Raw genomic sequence first — 26150 nt, 5'->3', positions numbered from 1 at the left:
TCATGTGTCCTGTCCTCTTTGGTGGTCTTGGACAGCTTCAAGCAAACTTGATAGTCTTGAAGACTGGCAGCTGGATAAGAGACACAAATTCTTACCTTTCTACAGGAAAAGGTTAGTTGTGTTTTGAGCTCAAAAGCTCTTTCTGGTCTGCTTGCTAGCAGATAAGCACAAGGTAGTTCTTAGTGTAGTAGTAATGGGGGGAGGGGGCTATGAATACAATTGTGGAGTGGTGCAGTGAGGAAGTAGAGCCACTGAGATGATATGAAGGGTATACAGTTCTGCTGCTTGTGGAACAACTTGATTTATTTATTTATTTTTATTTAATTTACTGGGGGAGAGAGGGAGGGAATCCGTTTGAGACCAGCAAAGTGCACGAGCTGAGTGGGACAAGGGACTCTCCAGTGGTATCTTACACTCTTCTCTCAAATTGTTTTCCAAACTGCTGCTGTTTGGCAAGTGTAACAGCATGAGCTTAAATGCTGAGGTAATTTTTTTGTCTTGGAGGTGAGATGCTTAGCAACCAGGAATTCTATTTTTGTAAAAATGGATCTTTGCATGCAGCCAAAAATTCATGGTGTTAAGAAGTTTCCTTGTTGTTGTTGCATTACAGGGCTGCTGAGTAATAGGCTGTTGTTGCTGGTCTGTTTGTAAGTCTATAGTTTGTGGAGCAGTTTTTATAAACAAAAAATGATCTTCCTGCTTGATTGGAGTATGGGGTGTAGAATAAATGCTGACAACCGAGCATAGCTTCATTGAAGATAAAGTTTCTTGTTTCATTTAACTCTCCTCCAGTATTGGAATTGGAGTTCTCTCTGAAACATCTATCTAAACGTCATACAACTGGTTGCTCATAAGAGCACCTTCAGACTAGTGTGCATCACAGAAGCGCTTGCGATATTAAAACAACACACTGTGCATTTTGTGTGCGTAGGCTGCACACATACAAGGAGGACAAGACAAGGAAGGCTGCATTATGAACTGTGATATTGCTATAAATCTGTTTTCTCATCGCACAGCAGCACAACGTTGCCACCTCTACTGCAAATCTCTTAGCTCATGCTTCACTGGAAATGTTCCTAGAGAATCAGTTCAGTATCCTCTTTTTCTAAGAGTGGTAGTGTCATCTTAGCTACTGAACATGCAAGTTGTAACGCTAGCAATGTGTTACTGTGTAAGGTACCGTTGTAGCTATAATTGCCAAAGGACATGCACAAGGCAAGGTATGTTGCTATCTTTTCACCCTGACTAGTGAAAGAGGGGTGGATATTGCTGCTTTAATCTTGCTTTTCCTTCATGTGCAAGACTCTCTGTGTTAAGTAACTTTATCTTCTGTGTTGTAGTTCTTATTGGAGAAGTGAAACGCCAGCTGGCTTGCCAGCACTCTACAACCATTGCAGACAAACCTTGTCTTAAAACTCAACTAGTCTGAAATGTCTGATTTGTGTATGTTGCTTCCTCTTCATGTAACAGAGGCTTTTCAGATGTGTATAGTTCTTTATGCAAAAGAAAGGTGATATTTGAGGCTTTACATATTAGCCAATGGTTTTAGTAATGATAAAAGTCAGATGATGTTCATGGCATGGTTAGACCTGACTGTTTGCTTAAGTGATGAAACATATTGAGGAATACAGTCAGATTGATACCTAGCACTTCTCCTGGGGGATGAAAGGAGTGGGAGTAGCCAGGTTTGAACACAGGATAACCTTCCAACTTGCCATTTAGCCTGTCTTCAGAGCTGGTTACGGTAACAAATAGTCGTGACTTGACTGCCTTGTCTATTGGCAATGTAGAGACCTCCAGACAACCTAATCTTATGCCTAGTTCACTGTGTGTAAGATAAAGCTGTGATAAAAGATCAGTACACTTGGATATGACCTTCTAAGGGTTGTTCCATTTGCTGCTTCAAGGCTGAATATGTTTAGGGACCTTGGGAAGATTTGCAGAGTTGCTGATGGAAAATAAAGCTTTTGAAAATCCAGCATGTTATCAGCTGTTGACTGCCTTATAGTGCTGTGATCTTAAATGGCTGTTTAAAATACTTGGTCATAGCTTATGAATTTTCTGCAGCTTTGTTTTGAACTTGCTGGGACCTTATTAGAAGTCAGAAGCACTAATGAAAAAAATCAGTGACTCAGCTACTGTATGTTGTGCTTTCTGTGTTTTCAGACATGCAGCTTGCATCACTGAAAATGCAAATGTTAAATATTTGCTTTCCTTCCTTAGGCCGGGTTGATGTTGACCATGTGATAACAAGGAAAATGCAGCTAATAGCAGAAGCTGAGGTAAATATACTCTGATGCTTGCTTACGGGGAGGAGGGGGATAATTGACCCCGAATGTCTTTAGGAGAGTCACTAGTCCTGGAACACAAATATCCCTATTCAGTCATAGCTTGAGTGCAGTGATTTTTTTATACAGCCCTCTTTCTATCTTCCTTCTCTCTTCTGACTTTGCACAAGAGAGGTGGTATTATCAAATGCAGTTCTGTCTTACTTGACCCCAATAGGTTGAAGTCCAAAGATAAGAATGAACTTTGAGGCCTGTAAATAAAATGGAACTTCCCTCACCACTAACTTTTGGCAGTGTGATTATCAGCTAGCCTACTTGCATATTTAGTCTTTAGAATGCTCTGTGTCCTGCTATCCACTGAACAAAGGCTACCATGTAACCTGTATCCCACAGCTTCTGTTGCCCTGGGTATGGAAATTACCTTCCTGAACCTTGGTCCCACTCTTTTTGTCAGTGAGCAACATGCCCAAAGAAAATAGCACTGTGTATTTGTAACATTATTACATTTGTGTGAGCTGCCATTGTCTTAGCTTATGTTAAGGTGATTTATGCCCAAATTAAATGAAGTTAGCTAACAATGAACTGCACCCTCCTTGTTAACCATTGTTTTGTAGCACACATGTTCTTCAGGCCAAATCGTCCTGTACTCTTGCTTAATTTTATTGCAGAGAATTCCATGGTAAAGATGAAGTAATCTAATTGTGCCACCCTTATGTGAATATTGGGAGTGGATGTTTACAAGACAGAGAAATATCTTGCACCTTTCAGAAGTTTTCCTGTTTAAAAGTCTTTTTTTCACCTCTGTAGGCAGTGTGTAATTTATAATAGGTATAAGTAAAGTATATTTAAATGTCTTCTGCAAAGAGTGTACTGCTTTTTGTGTTGAAACTCCTGAAATTCAGCACATTAGAGGAATAGTCAGCTCTGAATTTTATTTCGTGTGTTGTCTTCTCTGAATGAGAAGGACATGATAGAGCAAGCCTCTCATCTTTTCTCTGTGGATAAAACAGTCACTGCAAATCACTAAGTTGGCAACAGATGCCTGCATGAGAAAGCTTTGGCTGTTAAGCACACGTAGCTTTAAGTTCTATGTTCCAGGGAGCACTAGCTGGTTGCAAGGGGACAAATTGATCTTTGATTTCTTTCTTCAGAAATGTCTCTTGTTTCTAAATTATTTTTTTTTTCTGGCCTCCAGCTTTGAGACACACTAGTTTGTAGACAAGGTGATTTCTTGTCTGCAAAGAGAATTCAAGAAAACCAGTAGTGGCACTTTAATTACTGCAGCTTCTCCCAAAACACGGAGAGCTCAGGTTTTAAACCCTGAGTTAAGCAGCTTGCAAATTTGTTTAACATCCCTCAAAGCTACAACAATAGCTATAAAGCTAAGTAAAAACCTCCATCTACTGCAAAATTCCTGAGAATTCTGGAGTGCCTGGCCCTTTTGTTGTGTGAACCACTGAACAAAGGCTTGGATTGCAGTTTACCTTCCAGGTGACAGGTATCTGAGGTCTAGAAAGATGCTTCACTCAGAAAAGTGCTGGTCACTGACAACTCTGATTTAAATAGGATTTGTAGGTGCTAGGTGCTGTTTGTGCATAGGATGCCTTCATGCATCTGTAGTCCAGTCTGAAAATCTAGTCCTTTGTTCATCCTAAACTGAGTTAAGAATTGTGTATTCTGTCAATTGGTCAGGGCTGGATGTTGTCATGTTTCAGTGACTGAAATTGCTAACTCCGTTCGAATGAGTAAAATGCTGGGGAATTTTTGCAACTTTTTAAGTAAGCTACAGGGTTACTTCCCTCAACTCTCTCTGACTTCTCATCAGTTATTGGCCAGCTTCTGGCTGGCATGACATTCTTTTCACACTAGTCTCCCTTTTTGGTTTTGTAATGATCTGATTCTTTTGTTTAAAACTTAATGGTGACAGATGAGTGGATCTGCCCAGTTTCTTGTTTGAGCCTTCAGGCATACTTTAGGAAACTCTTGGTTAAGTGCTTTCCATTGGCGGAAGCTACGACAAGGCCATCTGTGCATCTGTGCCCTGTCATAGTGAAGGCTGGTGGGAGGTGTATTCTCTTTAAGTTTTTTTTTTTGGTGACTGGGTAGAATGCCCTTGGCTTATTGAGCATTAAGATTACTCTGGCAATTGCTCAAGTAGATTGCCCTTTGAATGGCAGTAGTAATAGTTGATAATATAGCATGATAAGTTGTGCAGTTTTGTGATACAGAATTACAATTACTGTAGGGTCTATGCTCTGGTTGTATTTTATTTAATCTGTTGAGAACTCATGTCCTGCTCTCCCAATCCTAACACATGCATATGTTGGTATTAGCCCTGGAGGGTTGTATTAGGAGGAGGCAGTCTCAGCAGAGTGCCAACTAAAGGGAAGAGGTAGTTTAAGGAAATAATTTCTGTTAAACTCTTGCTGAGAAGAGATTAGGCTGAAAAAGGGGGAGAGACTAAAAAAAACCAAACAAACAAAAAACCACAAAAAAACCCCGGAGTTTTGGTAGGGATGAATAGTGCTTTGTTTGGCATGGAAATTTGAGTGCCTCAAGAGGAGCAGGAATTTCTATTTTTCTTTCTTGGTAGGGATATGTGCATGCAAGCTGTAAAAGCAGGCTGTGCCAGAGAGCACTGGTGTCTTCTGTTACAGGTCGTAGTTCCAAAGTACTCAATGTTTTGGTTTTTTTTTTTTTCTCTTGTTTTTAAAGGAACAAGTCCACATCTCTTGCAGAGACAATCTTCTTCTCTGCCTCCCAGAAAAGCAATATTTAAGAGTAGCCAGCTTCTAAGAGCTTCTGTTTCATTAAGCACTGGTGAAGCTTGTTTATTCTGTACTGGCAGCTGCCAAATAGGGGAAAAATGTTTTTATTAAGTTAAATATTAATCTGCTCCTCCTACTGAAGCTTCTGTTTCAAGAGATCTCTCTGGATCTGACCATTCTGAAACAGGAGGAATGTAGAGTTCTGATGCATCTTGACTTCAGGGTCTTCTGGTTTTATGTGGTCTCACTTCAGATTGTCTTGTATTTCCTGCCAGAGTGTTAGACTTGCTTACTTGGCTGTTGTTGCATTAGAGAGTAGTATTTAGTAAGAATACATCATCTATTAATATATTATGTTAGCCTACAAGTTCTGATTCTAGAGAGGGCTTTTTAGCTTAGTTTTTTGGGTGATCTACTGTATAAAATCAATCCAAGTGTGATTTATGCTGGAAAATGATGGATATATCATGGATGACAAGTGTCCATCAGTGGAAATAGACTCCTTTAAACATAGCTGTGGAAAGAGGTTTGTGTAAGGGGCAGACATACCACTGCTGCAGCTTAGACCTAACAGATCCTGTTTCAGTTATCTGGCTTTTCTTTCTTTTCTTAGACCTTGTGCCTGTTCCTTTTTAGCGAAAACAATGCTGTTCCAGCTTTCTTTAGCATAGTAGTTAGGCACTGAAACATAAACACCTACTGACAAATGAGCTCAAGCGTCACACATGCCTTTTTGAGGAAGTGTAATTTTTGTGCACAACTTCCAGGCTTTCTTTCCCTCCTTGAAAATGGATTTCTTGGTTTTGTTACTTTTCAGCCGTAAAGATTACAAAGTAGGTAGCAGTCACCCTGAAGGTGATCAGGGAAACATATGTGTTTCTTAAGCAGCTGATCATTAGGAAGACTAGATGAAATAATATGTGGTTAACATGTAGGAAGACTTGGACCTTGAATTTGGAAGCAAACTTGAAAAACCCCAGGCAAAAGGATGGTCAGACAAATGTTGCTAGTAGACACTTGCATAAGAAACCAAAACGCAATATGCAATTAGATTTGAAGTAATTTCTTGAAACTTGCCTATCTACTGTGCTGAAGATGATGGCTATCTGGCAGAGTGTTCTCAAAAGGTTTATGGTTCAGGAGCTCAGGGGATAGCTTTCAGCCATGCTTCATCACTAGGCCCAAGTATTGGGAAACCTTTTGGTGTCTGAGGACTTGATGTTAAGGAACTAAATTCTCATAAGTCTTATAAATCACTGTCTTCTGAAGTGCCAGAGATCTAAGGATCTTTAGATTCCGAAAGTTCTCATTGAAATGCAATGAATGTATGTTCTCATTTTCTTTCCTTGAGGGAATTCATCTTGCCTGCCTTTTTCTAGTCATAAGAATAACATGCCACTCTGCAAATCTCAGGATCCTCTCTGCATATAAAGAGTAAGAGAATTTGCACCGCAACAAAAAGCTATCCAGAGCTCAGTGTAGTGCTTTCTGCAGAAATAAGTAACTTTGAACATTTAATCATTAATTCTCCTCTAAATGCATCTGGTTTTAAAAACTCTGCCTCGGGTGTGGGAGATTAGGTCTTTGAAAGCTCATGAGACTAAATAGCAGATTCAACTATGTTGCAGACAGGACAATACAGGAATGAGTTACATGTGCTAGTCTTCAGGCAAGACAAAAGGGATATGAAAACATCTTGGCATTTTACAATCTGCCTTTTGAAGATGAATTATAGTCCTTGTCTGGATGACTTATTGCTGAGGGGGATGCTCATCAATGGTTTTTCATGCACCCTTAGAAGTCAAGGTCTCTAGTAAACCAGATGCTTCCGAAGTTGCCTTTGTCTAATAAAATGAGAGAAGAAAAATATGAATAGGCTAAAATGGTGCAACTTTGTCACAGAACTTTGTAACGGAACCTGTATAAAGCTGTCTGAAGAAAAGGGAGCGTATGAAATGCAACTGGGATATTTGATCCCCTAAATTCTTGAACTTCAGTCTTGCTGCCTACCAGTTTTCTCTCTCACTGCTCAGTCTTAATGCTTAGCAATGGTACCCTGTTTTGTTGCTTTAGTGGAAATTTTCCGTGCATTCTGTAATTTCAGTGGTATGTGAAAGTTTTAATCCGGTAGCAGTGGAAGGGTAAATTTGGTCCTTCTTCCTGTACTCACATCATTGAGATTGCTTCTGTGTTAATGCATGAGAACATCGATGGTGATTGCTTAGCCACAAGCATGGAAGGGTCCATTTTTCCCTCAGTAACACTAGATGGGCTAAAAAGTAAATCTTGTTGTACTTGTTTGGTATGCTAAGGTTGTAACTGGTTAAAATTGAGAAAAATTTTCTGGGGCTCATGTGTTAAGTTTAGCTCAACCTTTTTGGCACCATGAAATATGTGAAATACCTGCGACTCCAGACATATATATGAAGAGCAGTATGTTTACTTTGTTCCTCTGTGTTGCATCTGATAGAGAAGATAAACATTACTCAAAGTCCTCTGGCCTGAGGTGTGTGAACAGGCCAGGATAAGTCCCTGATCTTGTCCAAGTTGGCTCCAACTGTTGGCAGATGATACAGGAATGTTTTCTTGATGCCTTGCTCTGCCCTGCTCCAGGATAAAAAGGAATATAAATATTTTATGAAAATGTATCCAGAAGAGTTAAACAATTTTCTGCTCCTATTTTTACTCTATCAGCAATTGAAGCCAGCTTTCATGAAGGAAGTGGACAGTCACTTCATGGAGTTTGTGAACAGTTTGGTGGCAAAGTCAGCACTCCTGGATTCCTCATCTTCAGCCTCCCTCTTCCCAGCTTCCTGCTCAGAGAAGGAACTGCACAAAGCCAAGTCAGTCAGTTTTAAGCTGTCCCTATAACAAGGTTATGTTTCCTGGAAGCCTTATTTCCTTTCTTGTCTCAAATGTTCTCCTCTTTGTTTGCAGGACCTTGAGGGCCCCTCCAGAACATGGGAAGATCTTTACTGCCAGAAGGTCCCTCTTGGAGTGAGTAACTTAACTTCACGTTTTCTATTAAATTGACTGAAAATACCCTTGATAGCAAACTAACTAGCCTTTGCTTTGAGGTACTCTCCCCACCACCACCTGTGGTCTTATGTTCAAATCCCCATGGACTAATCCATTTAAGCTTCTCTGTTTCTTTCTAAAACATCTCTACTACAGGTTGCAGTCTTCCTGACTATAAACCTTAATTACAGTCCTCTCGGTACCACTAAGGTAATGGCTAATTATCCTTTGTCTGAGGATAAACCAAGGAAGTGTCTGTGTAGACTGACACCCAAACTGTGCGTTAACTTGAGTCTTTTGAATGGGGATGGCAGTGATGTCATCTTACCTTACTGTGAAACACTTTGAAAGCTAACATGCTGGAGGTGTGGTATGCTATGCGAATGGCCTGATAGCATTTGAATCTCTCCCATAGTGAGCTGTTTGAAGTGAGTCACATCAGGACAATCTACCACATGTTCATCGCTCTTCTCATTGTCTTCATCCTCAGCACACTTTTAGTAGACTTCATTGATGAAGGAAGGTAAGAATACTTTGGAAAGACAGGGACCAAGGCTGGGAAATGCTCACTTCCAAAGTACCAGAGGTACATGAAACTCAGAATGGTGCAGAAAGAAGGGGGAATCCTGCCTTGGGATGTTGTTGGAAGGGGGGTTTTCAACTTGACATACTTAAAATATATGCTAGAATTCCTCTTGAGGGTATATGATCATTTCAAATCAGATAGCTAGATGTTAGGAAAATCCTACAGATTGCTGTATTCCATGAGAATTATGGCCAGCACAGTTCAGCCTAACACTCTCTTACTTCATCACAAGGCTGGCAAAAGGAAGGGGTCATTATTGAATGTGGACTGCTCTAGTTGAATATATTCAATGAAACAGTAGCTTTCAGCTGCTTGTGTTGCTTGAAGGAGGAGGACTGTGTTTAAATACTTCAGCAGTCCTTCCTCTGTTTAAAAATGACAGTTCTGGAACACTGTACTTGTGCTCCAATATAAATAGAACTTCTTTTTCCTGGGGAAAAAATCTCAAGGATATTGGTTAAGATTGTGCTTTGTAGGTAGCCAGTTCTGAACAAGATTGCGAAAGACTGCTTTCCTCACACTGGCTTGTTGCTTTAAATAGTATCTTTTTGGCAAGCTGTATCCCATGTACACAAGTAGGATTACATGTTTATCTTGCTGATTAGCTGATCCTCAGTGTAAAAAACTAGAGTTGTATCTTGATTATTATTGTTCCTCTTGTCTAGGTATAAGAACAAGCTTGTGCACTATTGAATATTGTTTAGCTGATCCTAACTTAATAGTGTATGGACACTGGGGGAGAACAGGTATTTACCTCTAAAATCAACTAATAGGGCTGGATTCTCTGATTACTTTAGAAAAAAAAAAAGAGGAAAAAAAATATCATTGCTGTGGTCGCAGCTAGATCTGATAGTTTAGATCCAGTTTGCAACTGAGCCTCTGCATGAGAACAAATAAATTGTGTTGGTGTACTCTGTACTACCTTCTTCTCTGACCTTGTCTTAGAAGAGCTGCTTTTGCGTAGGAGTAAGCTCTGGTGACTTTAGCCAGTAAGGTTGAACATCCTTTTGTTTATGTCCTTATGTTTTAAGCTTGATTAATAAAGTACCTGGTGCACACCATGTGGACATATTTGAACTGACCATCTGATGACCCTAAGCCTTTTGGGTGACTTCTGAATTGAATCCATGTGGAATGCCTACAGTTTCCACAAGCAGAATTAAATTAGGTTTGAGTGCTAGATGTTAAAATACCTCATGCCTACAGAGGTGGAGAAAAAGCCTCTTTAAGTGTTAAACTCCTGGGAAGAACTGATTCTTAATGTAATAGTGATGATGTCTTTGGAGTGTTCCCCAAAAGCTCTTTTGGACCCTGGTTCAGCAGTGGATCGTTTAGTCACGTGCTTGTTCTTAACCGGGATGAGTTGAGCGTACTCTTAAAGCACATGCTGATCTTAAAGATGTGCTTAAGCCCTATGGGATTTGAAGTTAAGCTGTGTCTGACAGCATTGATGGCATGAGTCCTTCATCTCTTATTTTCTGATGTGCTTGTGGGTGGCCACTTAAATCTGCCGCAGACAGCCCTCTGTTCCTGAGCTGAAAATTGCCACAGTCACTTCTATCTAGACTGTAAAACAATTATGATCTGGAAGCTTTGCATTTTGTAGCTGCTTAACGGAGTAGAAATACTTCTAATGAAACAGTGGACACTGAATATTGTCTCTTTCCTTGTGCCTTCTAGGCTGGTCCTAGGATTTGATCTCTTGGTCTTTGTTTTTGGAAAGCTCCCAGTCGTCTTCTGTACTTGGCTGTGCATGTTCTGTGCCGCAGTTATTGTTCCATACAACCTTTTTGTCTGGTGGGCCCAAGGCTACTACAGTTCCTCCCATCGTGTAATCCACTCTCTTTTCTACGGGATGTTGTTCACGCTCTTCCAAACAGCTGGGCTTGGATTTGGACCAACCTATATTGCTATATCGTATGCCCTGCCTCCAGCTTCCCGTTTTATTGTAATACTGGAACAGGTAGGTCCCTACCCAGTATCTTTGGATATGTTGAATCTTGTTTTCAAAATGGAAAGGGTTCTTTTTCATAAGGAGTCAAGTGTTGCTTTTATTCATTAAATTAAGCTAGGGCTGTGGATGAGTTTGCTTTGATTTCAAGACAGACTTACAGGCAGCAAGTCTAATGAGACAAAGTAGGTGGTAAACTTCATTTTGACCTGGTAACCACTTGGGTTTTTTACCCTGTATTTAAAATTTTACTGTGGGGTTTTTCTGAACATACTTCAAGGCTGAATTTCTATTTATTTCTAGTTGTCTTGTGGATGCTAAATGCTTAAAACCAGTTTTAAGAACCTGTTGTACCATAGTTAACAAGGAAGCTGTAACATCCCTCTTTAAAAAAAAAAAAAAAAAAAGGCAAGTACGTAGTCAACAAGTGGTTCCTGTTTCCCTTTCTGTTCCCAAGAAGCAACTGTCTGTCTTGTAGTCAGAACTTTATTGAAAGTGGAATTTTCTTTTTCCGGAGAAGGAGAGGAAGAGTGCAAGAGTGTGGAGGACTGGTTAGACCATCAGGTTAAAACAAGGATGTTCAGAGATGAGAGTGTAGGCTTAGAGAATTAACTTTGGACTAGTCCCTCTTTTGGTCTTTCAGTGTTAAAACAAACAAAAAGTCCTGCTTGGTAGGTGTGGACTATTTATATGGGGCAGCGCCTTATTCCAGTGTAGTGGTAGTTGCTGCAGTACACATCTAACTTCAAGGAGTCGGTTTCAAGACTTTGAAACATACTGGCCTATTGAAATGGGTAGGGTTTTTTCCTTCAATTTTAAATTAATGTTAATTGGTTAGTGACTTGCTGGTGTTATTCAGAATCCTTGTGTATGATGTGGTCCTGTGAGTGTAGATGAGATGTGTTTTGACTCTCTTGAGCCATGATTGTTTTATTGTAGGTTTCACCTTGCAGTGTTTTAAATTCATGTCAGTTAAACAGGCTTGTGGGCAGAGGAAGCAGCCCTTTCCTTGTGAAAGGGGTAGTAAATTGGAGAGAAACCAGGATGTTGAAGGTGTTACCTTAAAATGCTTGATCCAGTCTTTATTGGGAAGTTGGGAAAGTGAGAGTATTAAATTGATATTCTCTTTGTCTTACAGGTTCGTCTTGTTATGAAGGCTCATTCATTCATCCGGGAGAATGTACCCAGAGTCTTAGCCTCTGTAAAGGACAAGTCCAGTGAGTAACTTGCCCTGCTTTTTTTTTGACAGCAGTGCATAACCAGCTCTTGTTTTCCCTCCACTGCTTTGAGCTACCCTCATGAATTGGAGAGGTAGGATTTGAAAGGGTGGCTTTGGATGGGGAGGTCACGAGGCTCTAGGCTGGCCTTTTGCATCATAATTTTAGCCTGAACCTTTTCGTTTGGTATTAGGCAACAAGCTAGATTGTTGTTCAGGTCTAAGTCATCTCTGTATCTTGAAGTCTTTCTTCAACAGGACTCCTTATTTCTGCTTGTAGGAGCAAAAGGTGTTTAGGGGCTGCCTGCACACCTCCAGTTCAGTGCTCTAGTTGAAATGACAGCAACTGTAGAAGCACAGAAGCTCTTTCAGCAAGGCATGCTAGAGCTGGACATGAACCCACGTGTTGATACAGGCGTTACAGGCTCCTATCTTCCCTAGGAGGAAAGGAAACGTGATATCAAGGTGTTAGCACTGCGCTACCTGTTAGTCACTTGTTAACTGTGCTTCATGGCAGGGCGATTCCATCTGATAGGTCTAGTTTGTTGTATTCTCTGCAAATCCCATACCTCTAGTTCCAGACTGAGGGTTTTTTTGAGGTGATAAGAGTTCTATGTTGTGAAAGGGTACTGGGGAAACCGAACTGTTGGTAAGAAAAAAACCGGCAGTGTCTTTTTTTTTTTTATTTCCCCCTCTTCCAGGCACAGTACCTATTCCCAGAATTTCTCAATACCTGTACTTCCTCTTTGCTCCCACCCTCATCTACAGAGACAACTATCCCAGGTAATGTAAGCAACACCAATAGAATATTAAAGTAGTCTAAAAACTGAAGCCAACATTAAGCATCCCTGGATGTGATCTATTCAATTTATGAGTTAGAGCTTTCATAAAGATGTAGTTAAGTCAGTAACCTGGCAAGGGCAGGACTTGGTCACAAAAACTCACTCTAATGCTAATAGTATTTTGACTTTACCATTCTGGTTTTATTTCTTTGGGAAGTGCACTTGAAGTGAAACAAATTAAGAACTTGCTACTGAATATTTCATGATACACAGTTCCTGCAGTAGGCTTGTGTGTTGTTTTACATGGTGCTAATAAGCAGCCCTCTCTTGAGTTTGAAGAGGTAGGCTGAAGCCTTTAAAACTGGGAACTCCCAAACTTTTCTGTACTTTGCTGGGTTGCACTTCGACAGTGTCGAGTCAGCAGTCTTTTACGTGACTATCGGGCAGATCACCACCTCCTACGTAATTGCATAATGTGCCTTCCAGATACTTTTCCATTTATGGAATTGCCATAGTTGTCCTGCTGTATTTGAAAGTGAAGCACCAGCAATTTGGGCAGACATCTTTTGGATGCCAGGAAATTAAGAACTCTGGGATTCAAAAACCAGATTTTTTCAGAGTATAGTTCGGTAAAGTGAGTAACAGAAGGGAGGTGTTTGCTGCTTTGGGGTCCTGTTCATATATCATATCATGTGTTCTTTTCCCTAGGAATCCCACGATAAGATGGGGCTATGTGGCTACCAAGTTTGCACAGGTGAGTAGTGCAGCTTTCCGAAGAATGCACTTTCAGATATTGTCTAAACTGTATTGCTAAACAGTTCTCCCTTTGGCATTAAATCACTGTTTACTTGGTGTGGGCTTAACAGAAAAGAATACTTTTCAGTGACTAAAACAAGAAACAGTGATCTTGCTGCACTAATGGTTGTGTCAAAGAAAAAAAAAATCCTTGCTTAAACAAACCTTTAGACTCTGTTCCATACAAACCAAAGCTGTATATGTGTATGGGGAGCGCAATATCTATGCTCTGGCGCTCTTTCTTTACAGTGATGCTATATTGTACTGCACTGGCACAGCTACCTGTCTGCAGATATTCAGACCAATTTTGAAATAATGAGGCCTGGAGTCCAAATCTTCAGTGCTTATTTGAGCTTAAGGTTGACCTGATCTTCACATTTCTGGACGTGAGCTTCAATAGCTTCTTGTGAATGTGTTTCCAAGTAATGGCTTTGCGAGAAACAGCATGCATTCATGTTTTAAAAAGCAAAACAATTAAAAAAAAAAAAAGGGGGAAAACGAGGCATGAAAAAGACACTGACTGCTTGCTCTTTCACAAAAGAGAGTGACAAAGCACACACCTGGCTTACAGCAGTCAGAGTATTTAAAGCAGTGGCTTGCATTTTGAGCTCAACTTCCAGAACATGGGTTCATGAGCCAGAGAAGGGCTGAGGTGGTTTGGCCTGTAAACATCCCCTTTGGGCTAAAAGTAAGCTTTAATATTTGATTTAACTATAGTAAATATTTTTCAATTATTTCTGCCCTTGTCTTGGACCTAGATCACAGGATACTTTCCCCGCTTACTTTGGCATTGGCACAGATCTTTTATGTCCTAACTTCTGAGTTGATGTAGCTAGGAGAAACTTTTGCAGCTGCAGTAGTAGAAAAGACAAGTTGATTTTGCTCCTGGCTGTCAACATGGTACAGAGATGGCTGTGGCTTACTTTCTGCCTGGACCCTTAGGGAAGTTTATTAGCAGCAATGTAAAATAAATTATTTTGACTTGTGTTGGCAGCTGCTGTTACTCTTCTAGAACTGTCAAGGGGTGGTGTGTTAATTGTGCATTTTCTCTTATGGAGTCCAACTTTTTGTTTTTGTTCCAGGTGCTTGGTTCACTTTTCTATGCCTACTACATCTTTGTGAGACTCTGCATTCCTCAGTTTCCCAATGGTAGTCAAGAAACCTTCAATCTTCGAGGGCTGGTCCTCTGCATCTTCAACTCCATTCTGCCAGGTAAGACCCAGATTCATGAGTGACTATGGAAGAGGCAGAAGGGAGGGGAAATGCTTCATATGAGATGCATTCGTGATAGGCAAGGATCAGCAAAGGAGGTCTTGTGGGCAGACTTCAGCATTATGGTGTTAAACTTTAGAGTCAGCAACACAAAATAAAAGCTTGGGTTTGAATTTAACTGTCTTCTAAGTCAAGTTCTAGGCTCTGTGGCAACCTTGCTATTGCCCGCTGGGTAAACATGGCCTAGTGTGGAGAGAAGCTGAAATGCTTTTACTCTTTTGTATAGGTAGCATAAAGCTTATCTGTGTCAGTGCCCGTAAGAACAGTCTTGACTGCATTACATGTTCTTGCTTATAGCTGAGAGAAAACACTACAAAACCAGTCTGAATCTACCTTGTTTCTAGGTGTACTGATTCTCTTCCTGGTTTTCTTTGCATTCCTTCACTGTTGGCTTAATGCGTTTGCTGAGATGCTGCGATTTGCGGATAGGATGTTCTACAAGGTAAGAAGCAGGAGTTATAGTTTATAAAAGCAAGGGTTATAAAGCTTCTAAAATACATTTTCCTAATGAAAAGGAAAGAAGAGGAAACTGAAGATTGTTTTACCAAACAAAACATCCACAGGTTTTTGTTTGCTTATGCTGTTAGGGCTTAAGTTTGTTGTGGTGCTGTGGAACAGATCTGACTTCTACTTGGTGGTCTGAATTGTTTTTAAGGTAATATACCCTGTGCACAAACAGAACCAGCCACCAGACCTACCCAATAACTCTGTTAGCACTCTTTTTAATCTTTTATCATCTCAGCCACTGCAGTTTGGGATGAAACCAAACTTAATATACAGAGTAGAACGGTGAAAGTGCAATGGAATGCATTATTTCACAGTGCAACTTATATTAGTTTGGTATTATTCTGATCAATATTTTTCAACTTGATATCCCAGAAAAGACCTGTAGAATGTTTTATGCTTGATTAGATTGATACTTTCAACTGTGTTTTCAGGACTGGTGGAACTCCACTTCTTATGCAAACTACTACCGAACCTGGAATGTGGTAGTACATGACTGGCTCTATTACTATGCCTACAGGGACTTCCTTTGGGTGAGTAACAAGCAGATGTATTCTTTTTGTTAATTAAAGATTTAACCACCGAGCAAGACAGTACATTTGTCAAGATGCAGCATCACTGTCCATTGAGAAGCACAAAAATGCCTTGCCTCAGCTGTTGTGGGTAGCCACTGTGCTTTTTAGAGATCCGTTGCTCATTTCCAAGTCCTTACTGTGTGTAAAATATGGGCCTGAGATGTAGGAGTGTAAGGATTGACTCAACAGTCTGAACTCATGTTGTACTATTTTGATGAGCTGTGGTAGATACTTCATGAGTGGGCTCAACCTGAGTGCTTATGCAGGAGACTGGAAGTATGCCTAAAGAAAAACACTAAAATCCAAGGTACTCTGTGAAGCACTTAACATTTCATGTATGCCTCTTGGCTGGAGCAGGCACTTCTTAGCTCAGGTAAAAAAACTAACTAAAACCAATGTTGAAACAATGAAACTAAAAACATAGCAGAGTAGTTTATAATGCTTGGTATTCTTCTTTCTTCCAGTTTTTTGGTAAGAAGTTCAAAGCAGCAGCTATGCTATCTGTCTTCACAGTATCAGCTGCTGTGCACGAATATGTTCTGAGCATCTGCTTTGGCTACTGCTATCCAGTTCTCTTTTGCCTGTTTGCATGCTTTGGAAGTAAGTTCCCAGGAAACAGTATATGAGTGGGTTGTGGGTTTTGTGAATTGTGGGGTTTTTGGTTGGTTTTTTTTGTTGTTGTTTTTTTTTTTAAACAAGAATGCTTTGCTCTTCTGATGCCAGTTATCCTTTGGGCACTAACACATGGAACTGTTTCTTGTCCAAGAGTTGCAATTGTGGGTCCAAACTTTGTGAATGGATTTTTACAGCCAAGTAGCTTAATAGATATATGTATACATACAGTGGGTTTGGAAGCTTGGGACTTAGATGAGCAAGGTCTGGATGGGGAGGAAGAGAGAGAGGCTGCTGTTCATGTGACACTGTACATATTAAAATAGCACTGCTTCCTGTTTGCCAAGCCTTAGTTGAATTGCTGCATGTCAGCAGGCTGGAAGTCTTCCTCTTTAAAGTCATAGTGTAAGACAAGTATTACTTTGCTACTGCAGTGAGGAAGAGAGACCATTTAGAAGTTAAAGCTCTAGCATTTCATTCTGGGATTTGAGTTCGAACAAGTTACAGGGCTCTAATAAACTCTAGGCCACCTCTGCCAGCATGTTTTGGTCACCAGCGTAACACATACAGTATTGATCCCCAGAGGCTTATAGCTGGGCCAGCTCGTTGGCAAACTTATTGGAAGTAAATGTCAGAATCATTTCATAGTATTTGCTCTACTGCCAGGCGTAACCAGATTTTCTTGCACTATACTGACCTCACAGAGCAGCCTTGTTGCTCCAGAGATGAAGTGAAGGGAGTGAAAGATCCCATGAAATCAGTTGGTCTTTGATTCTTTAATCCTGAGTTTGTTTCTGAACGATGTTTCTCATTTCACCTCTTTCCAGTGGTCTTCAACTTCATCCTTAATGACCGTCGGAAAGGGCCCATCTGGAATGTGATCATGTGGACATCCCTCTTTCTGGGCCAAGGTGTCATCATTTGCCTCTACAGCCAGGAGTGGTATGCCCGCCAGTACTGCCCTATGGAAAATGTGAGTGACTAGCCTTTCCTGTGGGATAACTGACCATGCGAGTGACTTCTCCTTTCTTGCTGTGGAGACAGGGCAGAAGTTAAATGGCATGAGCCTTTCTGGCAGTATGCTGTATCGGTTCATTAGGAGTTATTTAGTCTAGAAACTGTAGACAATCTAGGAAAGCTTTTTCTAACAAAAGTGCTTTCATTAGTGCTCTTTCTATGCTGATAGTATTTCACTACTTGAAACTGAGAGTGTTTTTCCCACATTTCTGAGGACATAAGCCATTACTTGAGAGTACGCTAGGCCATTCAAGCCCTGTGAATGGAAGTGCAGCACTGGGCCAATGAGGTCAGGAGAAACTTTTCTAGGAGGTCCACAAAAACAGCTTGTTGGGCCTCTCCCAGGCTAGAGTGGGTGGCAGTGAGAATTGGTTGCCTATAAATGGTCAGTTTGGGATTTTGTTGGTGTTACGTTCTCTGACTTACAACTCATTTTCTTGGTACCAGATTCTGTTCTACATAAAACTTCTTGCTGTTCTAATTGATTTCAGTTTTAACCAAAGGTATCCTCAGGCAAACTCTTATTTTAAGTTTGATTCTCCTCAGTTAAGAGTGTGCCATCCTGAATGACTGGCTTCTTAATGCAATATGCTACTAGACTCAGCATTTACCTGATGTATCAAGCTGGGGTTAAGGTGGGTGACAGGCAAACAGCTTGTGGCTGTAGCTGCACTTCCACAGGCTGTTCAGTGAGGATAAGAATAGGTTTGCAGGATATGAAAATGTGGTTTTATCTTTCCTGTTGGGGAAGTTTGACTTCAGCAGACCACACCACATCTGGTGCTGTTTGCCTGTGACTAACTGCCTCTCCATGTTTTGCAGCCCACATTCCTGGACTACTTAAAACCACGCTCATGGTCATGTCATATGAAGATGTAAAAGTGGTATGCTCTGGCTGTGTCATCGCAGAAGATCAGAGTTGTCCTCCAAGTATTTGGACCAATGACCTAACTCACTACAGACTTTTTCTAAGGGAAGTTGTGCCTCCTGATTATTGGGGAGAAACTATAATTTTTTTTAACATCACTGCGGCAAACCAGTTGACCTGGATTGCAACAGGCTTCATAGACAGCATCTACTATGTGCTGTCCCACTTTGAGCCATTTCCATGCCAGTAAAACATTGAGCTGAAGATGGAGTCTACTGGAATCCTACTCATCCAGGGGTCCCCCCCAAGTTGCTGCTCTTCTGGACAATAGATAGTCTAGTCAGATTTGCTAGTAGCTCATTGTTGGCGTCCGTCCATCTTCCTTAGCCATCCCTTTGCAATTTTTTTTCTCCTTTTTGGTAATGGGGTGTCTACAAAACTTCTGTTCTTTGTGATCCTGTCTGCTGCTGTGATGCAGACAAGTGGCAGAGCAACAGAGTATTTGCCTCCTTGCTCTGAAGATAGCCAAAGTATTCCTGGGTGGCTTTGAACTGTATTCTATGTATGTTGGCTGCCTACACATTTAAAATAGGCAGAGGAAGGGGGGAGATTGTCAGTTTACTTGTGGCTGCATTGGAGAATCAGGGCACAGCATGTACAGTCTTTATATGACTTTTTACACTGAAAATTTGTTTTCTCTGTATTCATTTAGTTCCCAACTGACTTACAGCATTTTTGTTCTCTGAAGGGCCTTGTGACTTGAGGGCTAGTTTTTCTTCTAGCTTTTCCTTTCCAGATAATCAAGTCTCTTAATATAATTAACACATAAAAGAGCTTTTGCTTTTATTTAGCAGGTGCTTTAAGGTATACAAGTTGTTAAGACTTTTAGTGTGAAAGATTTGAAATACTGTGACCCAAGTGTAAGAAAACACAGTCAACTTTACAGGTACATAGCACATTCTCATCTGAAATGGCTACGTCCAGTTCAATATGCCCGCACATCTTGGTGCCTCTCACCAACGTGTAATGGCTTCTAACAGCGTTGGTGGGAAATGAGGGTTGACCCAGTGGCTGGAGTCAGAGCTGCTTTTTCATCTGCCTGCATCTGCTCTTACGCCAGTGGGGACTTCAGGTGAAGACCAGTTTCCTAGGTATTGCCCTCTTCCTTCTGAAGAGGTAGGACATCCTCCCATACACACTGATAAAGGGAGAAGCATTATGTGAATTTGGTGTTTCAGTATCTATTAATTAGGCAGGGTCCCTTCAGTTTCCTTGTTCTGTCAGATGCTAAGCACAAAAGGGAACTTATGTAGTATTTGGGTATGCATCTCCTTAGTTTTACTGGAACTGCAGTTCCCATTATTGGAGAGGGAGGGTCATGATGGAGGTACCTTAACTTTGGTCACAGGGATTTCTGAATTACTCAAATGTTCTTTATTGGCACTTCTTGGTAACAGCTTTTCCTTACTGACCTACAACCTAGGTATTGAATACCAGCAGTACTAGGACTGTTGATAGACTTGTCTCCCAATCCACTTATGACTATCTTTTGGGCTTCTATTTCTACTAACCTGAGTCAAAAGTAATTTCATGAAAGCTAGGCGATACTTAAACTCTTCTGGGTTTTCAGCTTCCTGAAAGAAGGAATCCTGCTTTTCAGAAAAGACATTATGTCAGGTCAAACTTGCCAAATACAGTGTTTGCATATGTGACTCTCCTCTGAAAATATCTTCTACTAGAAATTGTTTGTTGAAACAGTTGGGTTAGTTTCAGAGGAAGGCGTTCATGTATATATTCAGACTTGGCAGTATTGATATATAAAATCCTGAGAATGAGATGGATTACTTTATCCTCATTCAGTTTGATTAATCTTAAATCTTTCACCGTAGCTTTTGTGGGAGGAAGGCATAGAAATGCTGGAGCAACTAAGCTTCCTTTTTGGAAAAACAAACAAACAGAAAACAAACAAAAAATCCCACCCTTTGGCCAAACTGCTTTGTCAGCTCCTTAGTATAGGATGAAACTCAGTCTGGTACTACTTAGTTGTGGTGCTCAAAATGCTTATGTACAATTGTAATTGCACTCACATAGGGTGTGATGGATTAGGGACTCGATTTGTCTTGATGCCTGTGTCAGGTCTTGCTACTGTTGTCAGTGTTCTCAAAAAGAGATCAAATCATGGTACTTTGTGCCAAGTTTTGGTGTTTCCCTTGCAGCTGGCGCTGTCATATTCCTAATAAAGAATATCAGCATTTACTGTGTCAGCATCCTCAGTGCTTGAAGCCTGAGGGCTTGAGCATCTGGCAAGCAAAAGGCAACTAGAAAGGGATGCTCAGCTGTTGCAACTAGTCTTAGTTTTTGACAGGTTGAAGTTTTTAGCCTTGCAGATCAAGGCATCTGGCAACTGTGCTGTCAGAGTGTTAACAATTGGGATTACTTTCAATTTCATGGGTTTTTTTTGGTTTTTTTTAAAATTGCCTTTGAATTTGGGCTTATTTTCGTATTTCTCAAGAGTATTGGAGGGCAAATACTAAGTCTTTTGCACATTGCTTGTTTAATTAGTCAGTTATACCATGTTAGAGTTTTTTTAGGCTGTGAGTGCCAGAGCTAGCAGTATGGTGTTTTGGACAATAATGAGGATGCTGAGGTTCACAACCTGCCCTTTACAAGTTCTTAATAATAATATATACTGTTTTCTGTGGTTCTTTCCAACACAAGAATTGTGCAGCTTGCTTCCGTGGTAACTCCCTCAGTTCCAAGGTGGGAAGCCTCCAGCTTTTGAGTGGCAACCTGTCCAGCTGCAGCTCCTTGCTCAATAACATCACAAAAATCAATATTAGTATGGTGAGATGTGTCCTGGTTTTTGTGCAGGTGACAGTCTGTTCTCAGGAAGGCTGAACCTGTGCAGAGTCTTCATGCCTAGTATGTCCTTTCTGTTGGGGTATTTAGGTTCTGGCCTTGGGAGCTGAAGCAGTCCTGCCTCTGAGCTGCTAACTGTATGCTATCCTGTGACAGCTAAGGCATGTGCTGCGTGCTGTGGTGGGAGGGGGGTGGGAAATCCTGATGTATTTTTTTAATATGAAATAGCATGGATTACATGAATCAGGCTACTCGCTAAAGGAAAACTGAACTGAGTTTGCACCTTCTGAATGTAGATGGGCTGGAAGGACAGTGGTCCAGCATAAGTGTGAGCAAGCCCACGCGCTCTGTGGCATCAGGGTAATGAACCATCTCCCTGCAGTACCTCTGAGCCAGCCGAGTTCAGCCTTGTCTCTTCTCCTTGTGCTTGCAGACAGGGCAAGAAGCCATCGCTGCCCCTCCTCCATGGCAGGGGAGAGGTGCACAAGCAGAGGGTGGCCCAGCAGCTGCCGCACACTGCTGCCTGCCCCGGCACCAGTGGTTCCCTGTATGCAACCTGTACTGTGTTCTGTCACGCGAAAGACCTGTTTATAATCTACTGTATTACGGCAGTTGAAATATATTTTGCTATTAGGGGAGCAAAAAAAAAATCACCTTGACCTGTTTCTTTCTTCTCTGAGGCTTGTGATTTTGGGAGGTGGGGGAGGCCTTGTAGGAGGGTATAGGGGAGTGGGGCTGGGGCAGGGTAAGGTATGTGGGGTTGCTCTTCTGGGAAGGTGGCTGCTGTGGGGAGAAGGTGTGGGCCAGAGCCTTGTGGGGCTGGGGAGGGAGAGCATCTTCTAGAATGTGGGGAGAGCCCTGTGTTCCCGTGGCGATGGAGCCAGGGAGGAGCGGGCTGGCAGGTACGGAGAGGGGGGGCCCTCTGCTGCTCCCCATACTGGGAGGGGGGAGCTGGCCTACCTTGGGGATCTGGGGGCTGCAAGCCTGTGGGTGTGATGTGGCCTCAGGCTGCCTGCACCCGCAGCTCTGGGGAGTCTCTGGCACAGCTGCCTCCCAGCCCTCTTGGATGGGGCTGCAAGTCTCCCCCTTTCCAGGGGCAAGGAGGGGAGAGGGATGGAGACAGCTGTGCCATGGCAGACCCCAGCCTGGCAATACCAGGCAAGACTGCTGGAGGGGAGGGAGGAAATCGCCTTGGCTGGGTGTGTAGGAAGAAACTTTACACAAACCCTTCTTGAGGTCTTAAAAAGAAGCAGACAATGTCAGAGCTAAATACCAGCTGAGAAGGATCATTGGGGTTTTATAAGCTGCATATCGGCCATCACATCTCTGCAAGAGGAAACGACACCCTTGGAAGTGCTGGAGAGGAGCCCGGGGAAGGAGTTGATAGCTCTTGCAACAGACCAGAGTTTCTAACCTCTCCCCATTTAATGCATATTAAATAGAAGCAACTGCCAAATGTATATCATGTTGGTGATTTCTGCCTTTATTTGGGGCCTGAAAAAGATTTGTGTGCCAAGGACTTAACGTGATATTTTCCAGCTGTGTACCAGATGCTCTAAAGTAAAGTCTTTTCTGTGTCCTTAAAACTGTAGCTGCTACAGAACAGTGCCATTAATCTTCCCATCCTTTTTGGTAGGAATATCATGTACTGCCAGAGCCGTTAAAGGAGAAAAAAAAAGTTCCCTTCTGTCAGAAGTTTTTAGCATATTTTTGTATTTTCCTTCCAAGAAACCATTTACACAGCAAGACAAGAAACTACCTGGCAAGATTACTCCTAGATTATACCTACTCCCACAAACATGTATCTTAAGGCAAAGAAATGTAGTTAACCTAATTAGAAACCACAGTACACAAGGATACAGCTGATGAGGAGGCCAAAAAGATTTAATACCAAGAGCACTTTATAAAGAACAATATATATTGGCAAGGCTGGTGGCGGGGGGGGAAAGGCTTCAGCTGAGAATTCATGGAGATTACGAAACTAATGTAAATATAATTTTTTTCATTAGTAAGATACTGCTAAGAAGAAAAAGTGGTAAGATTAATAATTGGAGTCAAATATAATTAAATCTCTGACCCAGTTAAATGTATAAAAAAAAGTGGTGGTTCTTAATGCAGTTTGTAGGTGGAAAAACAAGCACCCCTATGGAGGCTGTAGCAAAGCATCAGGGGTTTCTTCCTAACTGATGTACCGGGTGTCAGGCACAAGGGTTTGGGTTTTTCCACAATAAATAACAAAATAAGCTGTTAATAAGCTGTGAAGGTACAAATGTGGGTTTAACTCTGTTTCCAGATTGCTCGTTACTGCAAATTTCCTTGGCTAAGCATTAAAATATATTGAACATTCACCATGGCCACAACTGGAGCACCAGTTCCTGGACCAAAAGCCAATGGGAGGAAACTGAGCGGTGCCCCGCGGGCAGGCTCAGTCGGCAAGGACTGGTCAGGTAGGGCTGGGCTGGAGCCTGCGGGGGTTCTCCGTCTGACTCTCCGTCCTTCTAGCTTGCCTTTAGCAGCGGGATGCTTCTCTGCATTAAGTTTTGCCTTTATTTAGGCTGATGTTTTAGGGTGTTAGTATCTTTGCAGAAAGCTGAGTGCTAGCAACCCACAAGAAGGGAAATGGCTTTACAGAAACACGCAAATTTTAGTTGTTCACGGCATCCCTTGGTGACTGTGTACGTGACAGCTTGGTGCAGTTGTGTAACCAGTGCTTTATCTCATGGTTAGAAGGTAACTGTTGTTCTAGGCTTCACCGAAGATCTAACTGCTAAACACAGGATTAGGTCCTGCTTGGGGTAAGGGAGCAGAGATCTTGTGATGGTTTTTCTTAGCCCTGTATTTATCATCGAGTTTACTTTCTCTTTTATCAGCAGAACACATGCTGTTGAAATGGTTCTGACATGCTATTTTCCAGACATCCCCAAGCTGAGGAGGGGTACCTCAAGGATGCTTGATCACATCAGGCCTGTTTCTTCCTCCCTGGAGTATAGTTTTGTTCCAGAAGAGGTTTTCCGAAGCCTGACCAGTGCCAGCAGTTCTCTCTACAGGCCAGAGTACTTGCGGTCCCTGCAAACCACCAAAACCCCAATGGGCTTCAGGGTGAGTGTGTTTCTATCTCCTGCCGTTTTCTGTCCAGAATCGTCTCTTCGTTGGAGGCGCATGTTCATTCCCTGGGCAAAAAGAAAGTTTGCTGACCTCCTAAGATAAATTTATCTTACATCGCATCACTTTTCTGACCATGCTATTCGATGCAGATCCAAAGTGCTGCCTTCCAGTCCCTGCAAAACATGCTTGCATCCTGGTTGGTGCTGCTGCGAAGCCCTTGCCGAGGCTGTTTTGTCCACACCAATTTCTTTAGCCCTGACACAGAAATAATGATGTGGAGCTTGTTTAGGCAGCCACCCTGACCTTTCCCACTCCTTGGCACATTTCTCACTGAGAAGTGACAGCCACGTGTGCCTTGTCTGCAGGGCTGCCTGCAAACCCCAGATCGGCTTTGGCATTATCCTAATCGTCGGAGCAAGTTCAGACACCTGACAGACCACCCTGTCAGTTTGACAGGCGCTGGAAGGTAAGCAAAGAAGGGATAAGGAGCCCAGGGCAATGGAAAGACGTTAGAGCTGGGAACGCAGAGCTAGATCTCTCCCTTGGTCTTTTTTTTTTTTTTTTTTTTTTTTTTTATGGTAGGTGGCTGTGCTGCCTAATGTGGCTGGATGAATGGACCAGCTGTCCCACCTGAGTTCAGGCTGGAGAGATTTGAGGGAAAGATGTTTTGGGAATAATAAATGAAAGAGTTGCTAAATGAGCAATTCTTGGAACCATCCTTCCAAATGATGCTAGGATCACAGGGATGCTCTGTGATCCATGATTAAGAAAAGAAGCTCTTCTGGCTTTAATGGACTTAGCAGGGAATAGCTTTACACTTCTTTGTAAATAAGCAATGCTTAATGGTGCTGGGAAGCGAAAAAAGTTTTGCTCTTTATTGGATGTTGGATACGTATGCGGTAGGGTATTGGCAGCAGACGTGAAAAAGGGATAGACAAAGAGAGGTTAATCTGCCTAAAAAACATAATCTCATCTGTCTTTTTTGGCCCAGGGGAGGGAGTCCTGGCCGTAAGCCTGGCCTCAGGCTGAGCAGGACAAACCCACACGTGGTTTAGGCCAGCAGTAAGGGAACGGTGGGTTGCCTTAGGGGTGAGTTGGTGAACAAATTCTTCCCCTCTGTTTCAGGGATGCCTCTTACCTCTGTGACATTGCGACTGGTCAAAAACCTAAGAAAGCAATGACTGGCAGAAGCTCTTTTTCTGAGGGTGGTTGGGACCAGAGAGGGAGCCGTGGTACAGTCCTCCGTACTCCTGTGAGTGCTGCTGTTTGGGTGTTTTTCTGTGTGTGTCGCTAGCTGGGAGAAGGGAGGTCCTCACACACATGTCCCAGTGTTACCCTGATTCTAAAACTCATCAGGTTTCCTTGCAGCTCCAGCCCCCCGACTGCCCCACTGCAGTTCAGTGTTAGCTGTTTCAATCTGCTTTCAGACGTGGATTGTTTCTGTCGGGCTCTGGATGCATGCAGTGGGAAATGGAGAAACAACCGGAAAAGCTGCTACGAGAGCTTCGCTCTCCCAGCTGCCAAACCTGTGTACTCTTTGGGAAGGAACCAGGAGTCTGTGCATGTCTTTTATGCTGACATTTTACGATCTCTCTCTTTCCATCCCTAGCGAGCAACCCTAGTGAATAGTCTGGTTCCCAAGGAATTTCACATCGTGAAGAACAGGGGAGTTTTACCCTTGAAGTACTTCGATGAGTGAGTCCTTTCTGGTGTACAAGGGTTTGTCCTCAACTGTTCAGAGCAGGGGGATGAAGTGATGAGAGGCTGAGGACGCTGCCCAAATACATCCCTTGCTGGTGGGAAGGGGAGAGTATAAAAGGGGTGGTTGTGCAAATCCCATGCTAGTGACCAGGCTGCAGTTAACCCTACAGAGTAAGGTGGCCCTCCTTTTCTTTGTCCCTGCTGCTCTGGGGTGGTTAACAGAGAATTTCCTG

General features: G+C 42.1%; 2 protein-coding genes across 9 annotated transcripts in view; both read left to right on the top strand.

The window, feature by feature from the left end:
* SOAT1 (sterol O-acyltransferase 1) overlaps positions 1-21769 on the top strand; it is a 31315-nt gene extending 9546 nt beyond the window's left edge. For 4 of the 8 annotated variants that reach the window (XM_075038561.1, XM_075038563.1, XM_075038562.1 and 1 more), the window contains 14 exons: positions 2224-2282; positions 7751-7899; positions 7994-8053; positions 8490-8597; positions 10341-10623; positions 11750-11828; positions 12529-12610; positions 13318-13363; positions 14487-14616; positions 15021-15118; positions 15615-15713; positions 16220-16355; positions 17195-17340; positions 18207-21769. In XM_075038561.1, coding sequence (XP_074894662.1) covers positions 2224-2282; positions 7751-7899; positions 7994-8053; positions 8490-8597; positions 10341-10623; positions 11750-11828; positions 12529-12610; positions 13318-13363; positions 14487-14616; positions 15021-15118; positions 15615-15713; positions 16220-16355; positions 17195-17340; positions 18207-18263 — 1532 coding nt within the window. In that variant the 3' untranslated portion in view covers positions 18264-21769. The remainder of the gene's footprint in view (positions 1-2223; positions 2283-7750; positions 7900-7993; positions 8054-8489; positions 8598-10340; positions 10624-11749; positions 11829-12528; positions 12611-13317; positions 13364-14486; positions 14617-15020; positions 15119-15614; positions 15714-16219; positions 16356-17194; positions 17341-18206) is intronic. The other 4 variants (XM_075038565.1, XM_075038566.1, XM_075038564.1 and 1 more) reach the window with 2 other exon arrangements.
* A 1662-nt stretch (positions 21770-23431) lies between these two features.
* AXDND1 (axonemal dynein light chain domain containing 1) overlaps positions 23432-26150 on the top strand; it is a 25640-nt gene continuing 22921 nt past the window's right edge. Inside the window, exons 1-5 of the mRNA XM_075038559.1 lie at positions 23432-23558; positions 24026-24210; positions 24582-24682; positions 25342-25468; positions 25826-25911. Of these exons, the coding sequence (XP_074894660.1) occupies positions 23462-23558; positions 24026-24210; positions 24582-24682; positions 25342-25468; positions 25826-25911 (596 nt within the window). The 5' untranslated portion in view covers positions 23432-23461. The remainder of the gene's footprint in view (positions 23559-24025; positions 24211-24581; positions 24683-25341; positions 25469-25825; positions 25912-26150) is intronic.

Source organism: Buteo buteo, chromosome 10 (assembly GCF_964188355.1).
Source record: "Buteo buteo chromosome 10, bButBut1.hap1.1, whole genome shotgun sequence".
NCBI lineage: Eukaryota > Metazoa > Chordata > Aves > Accipitriformes > Accipitridae > Buteo > Buteo buteo.
This window is presented reverse-complemented; position numbering and strand designations above follow the sequence as displayed.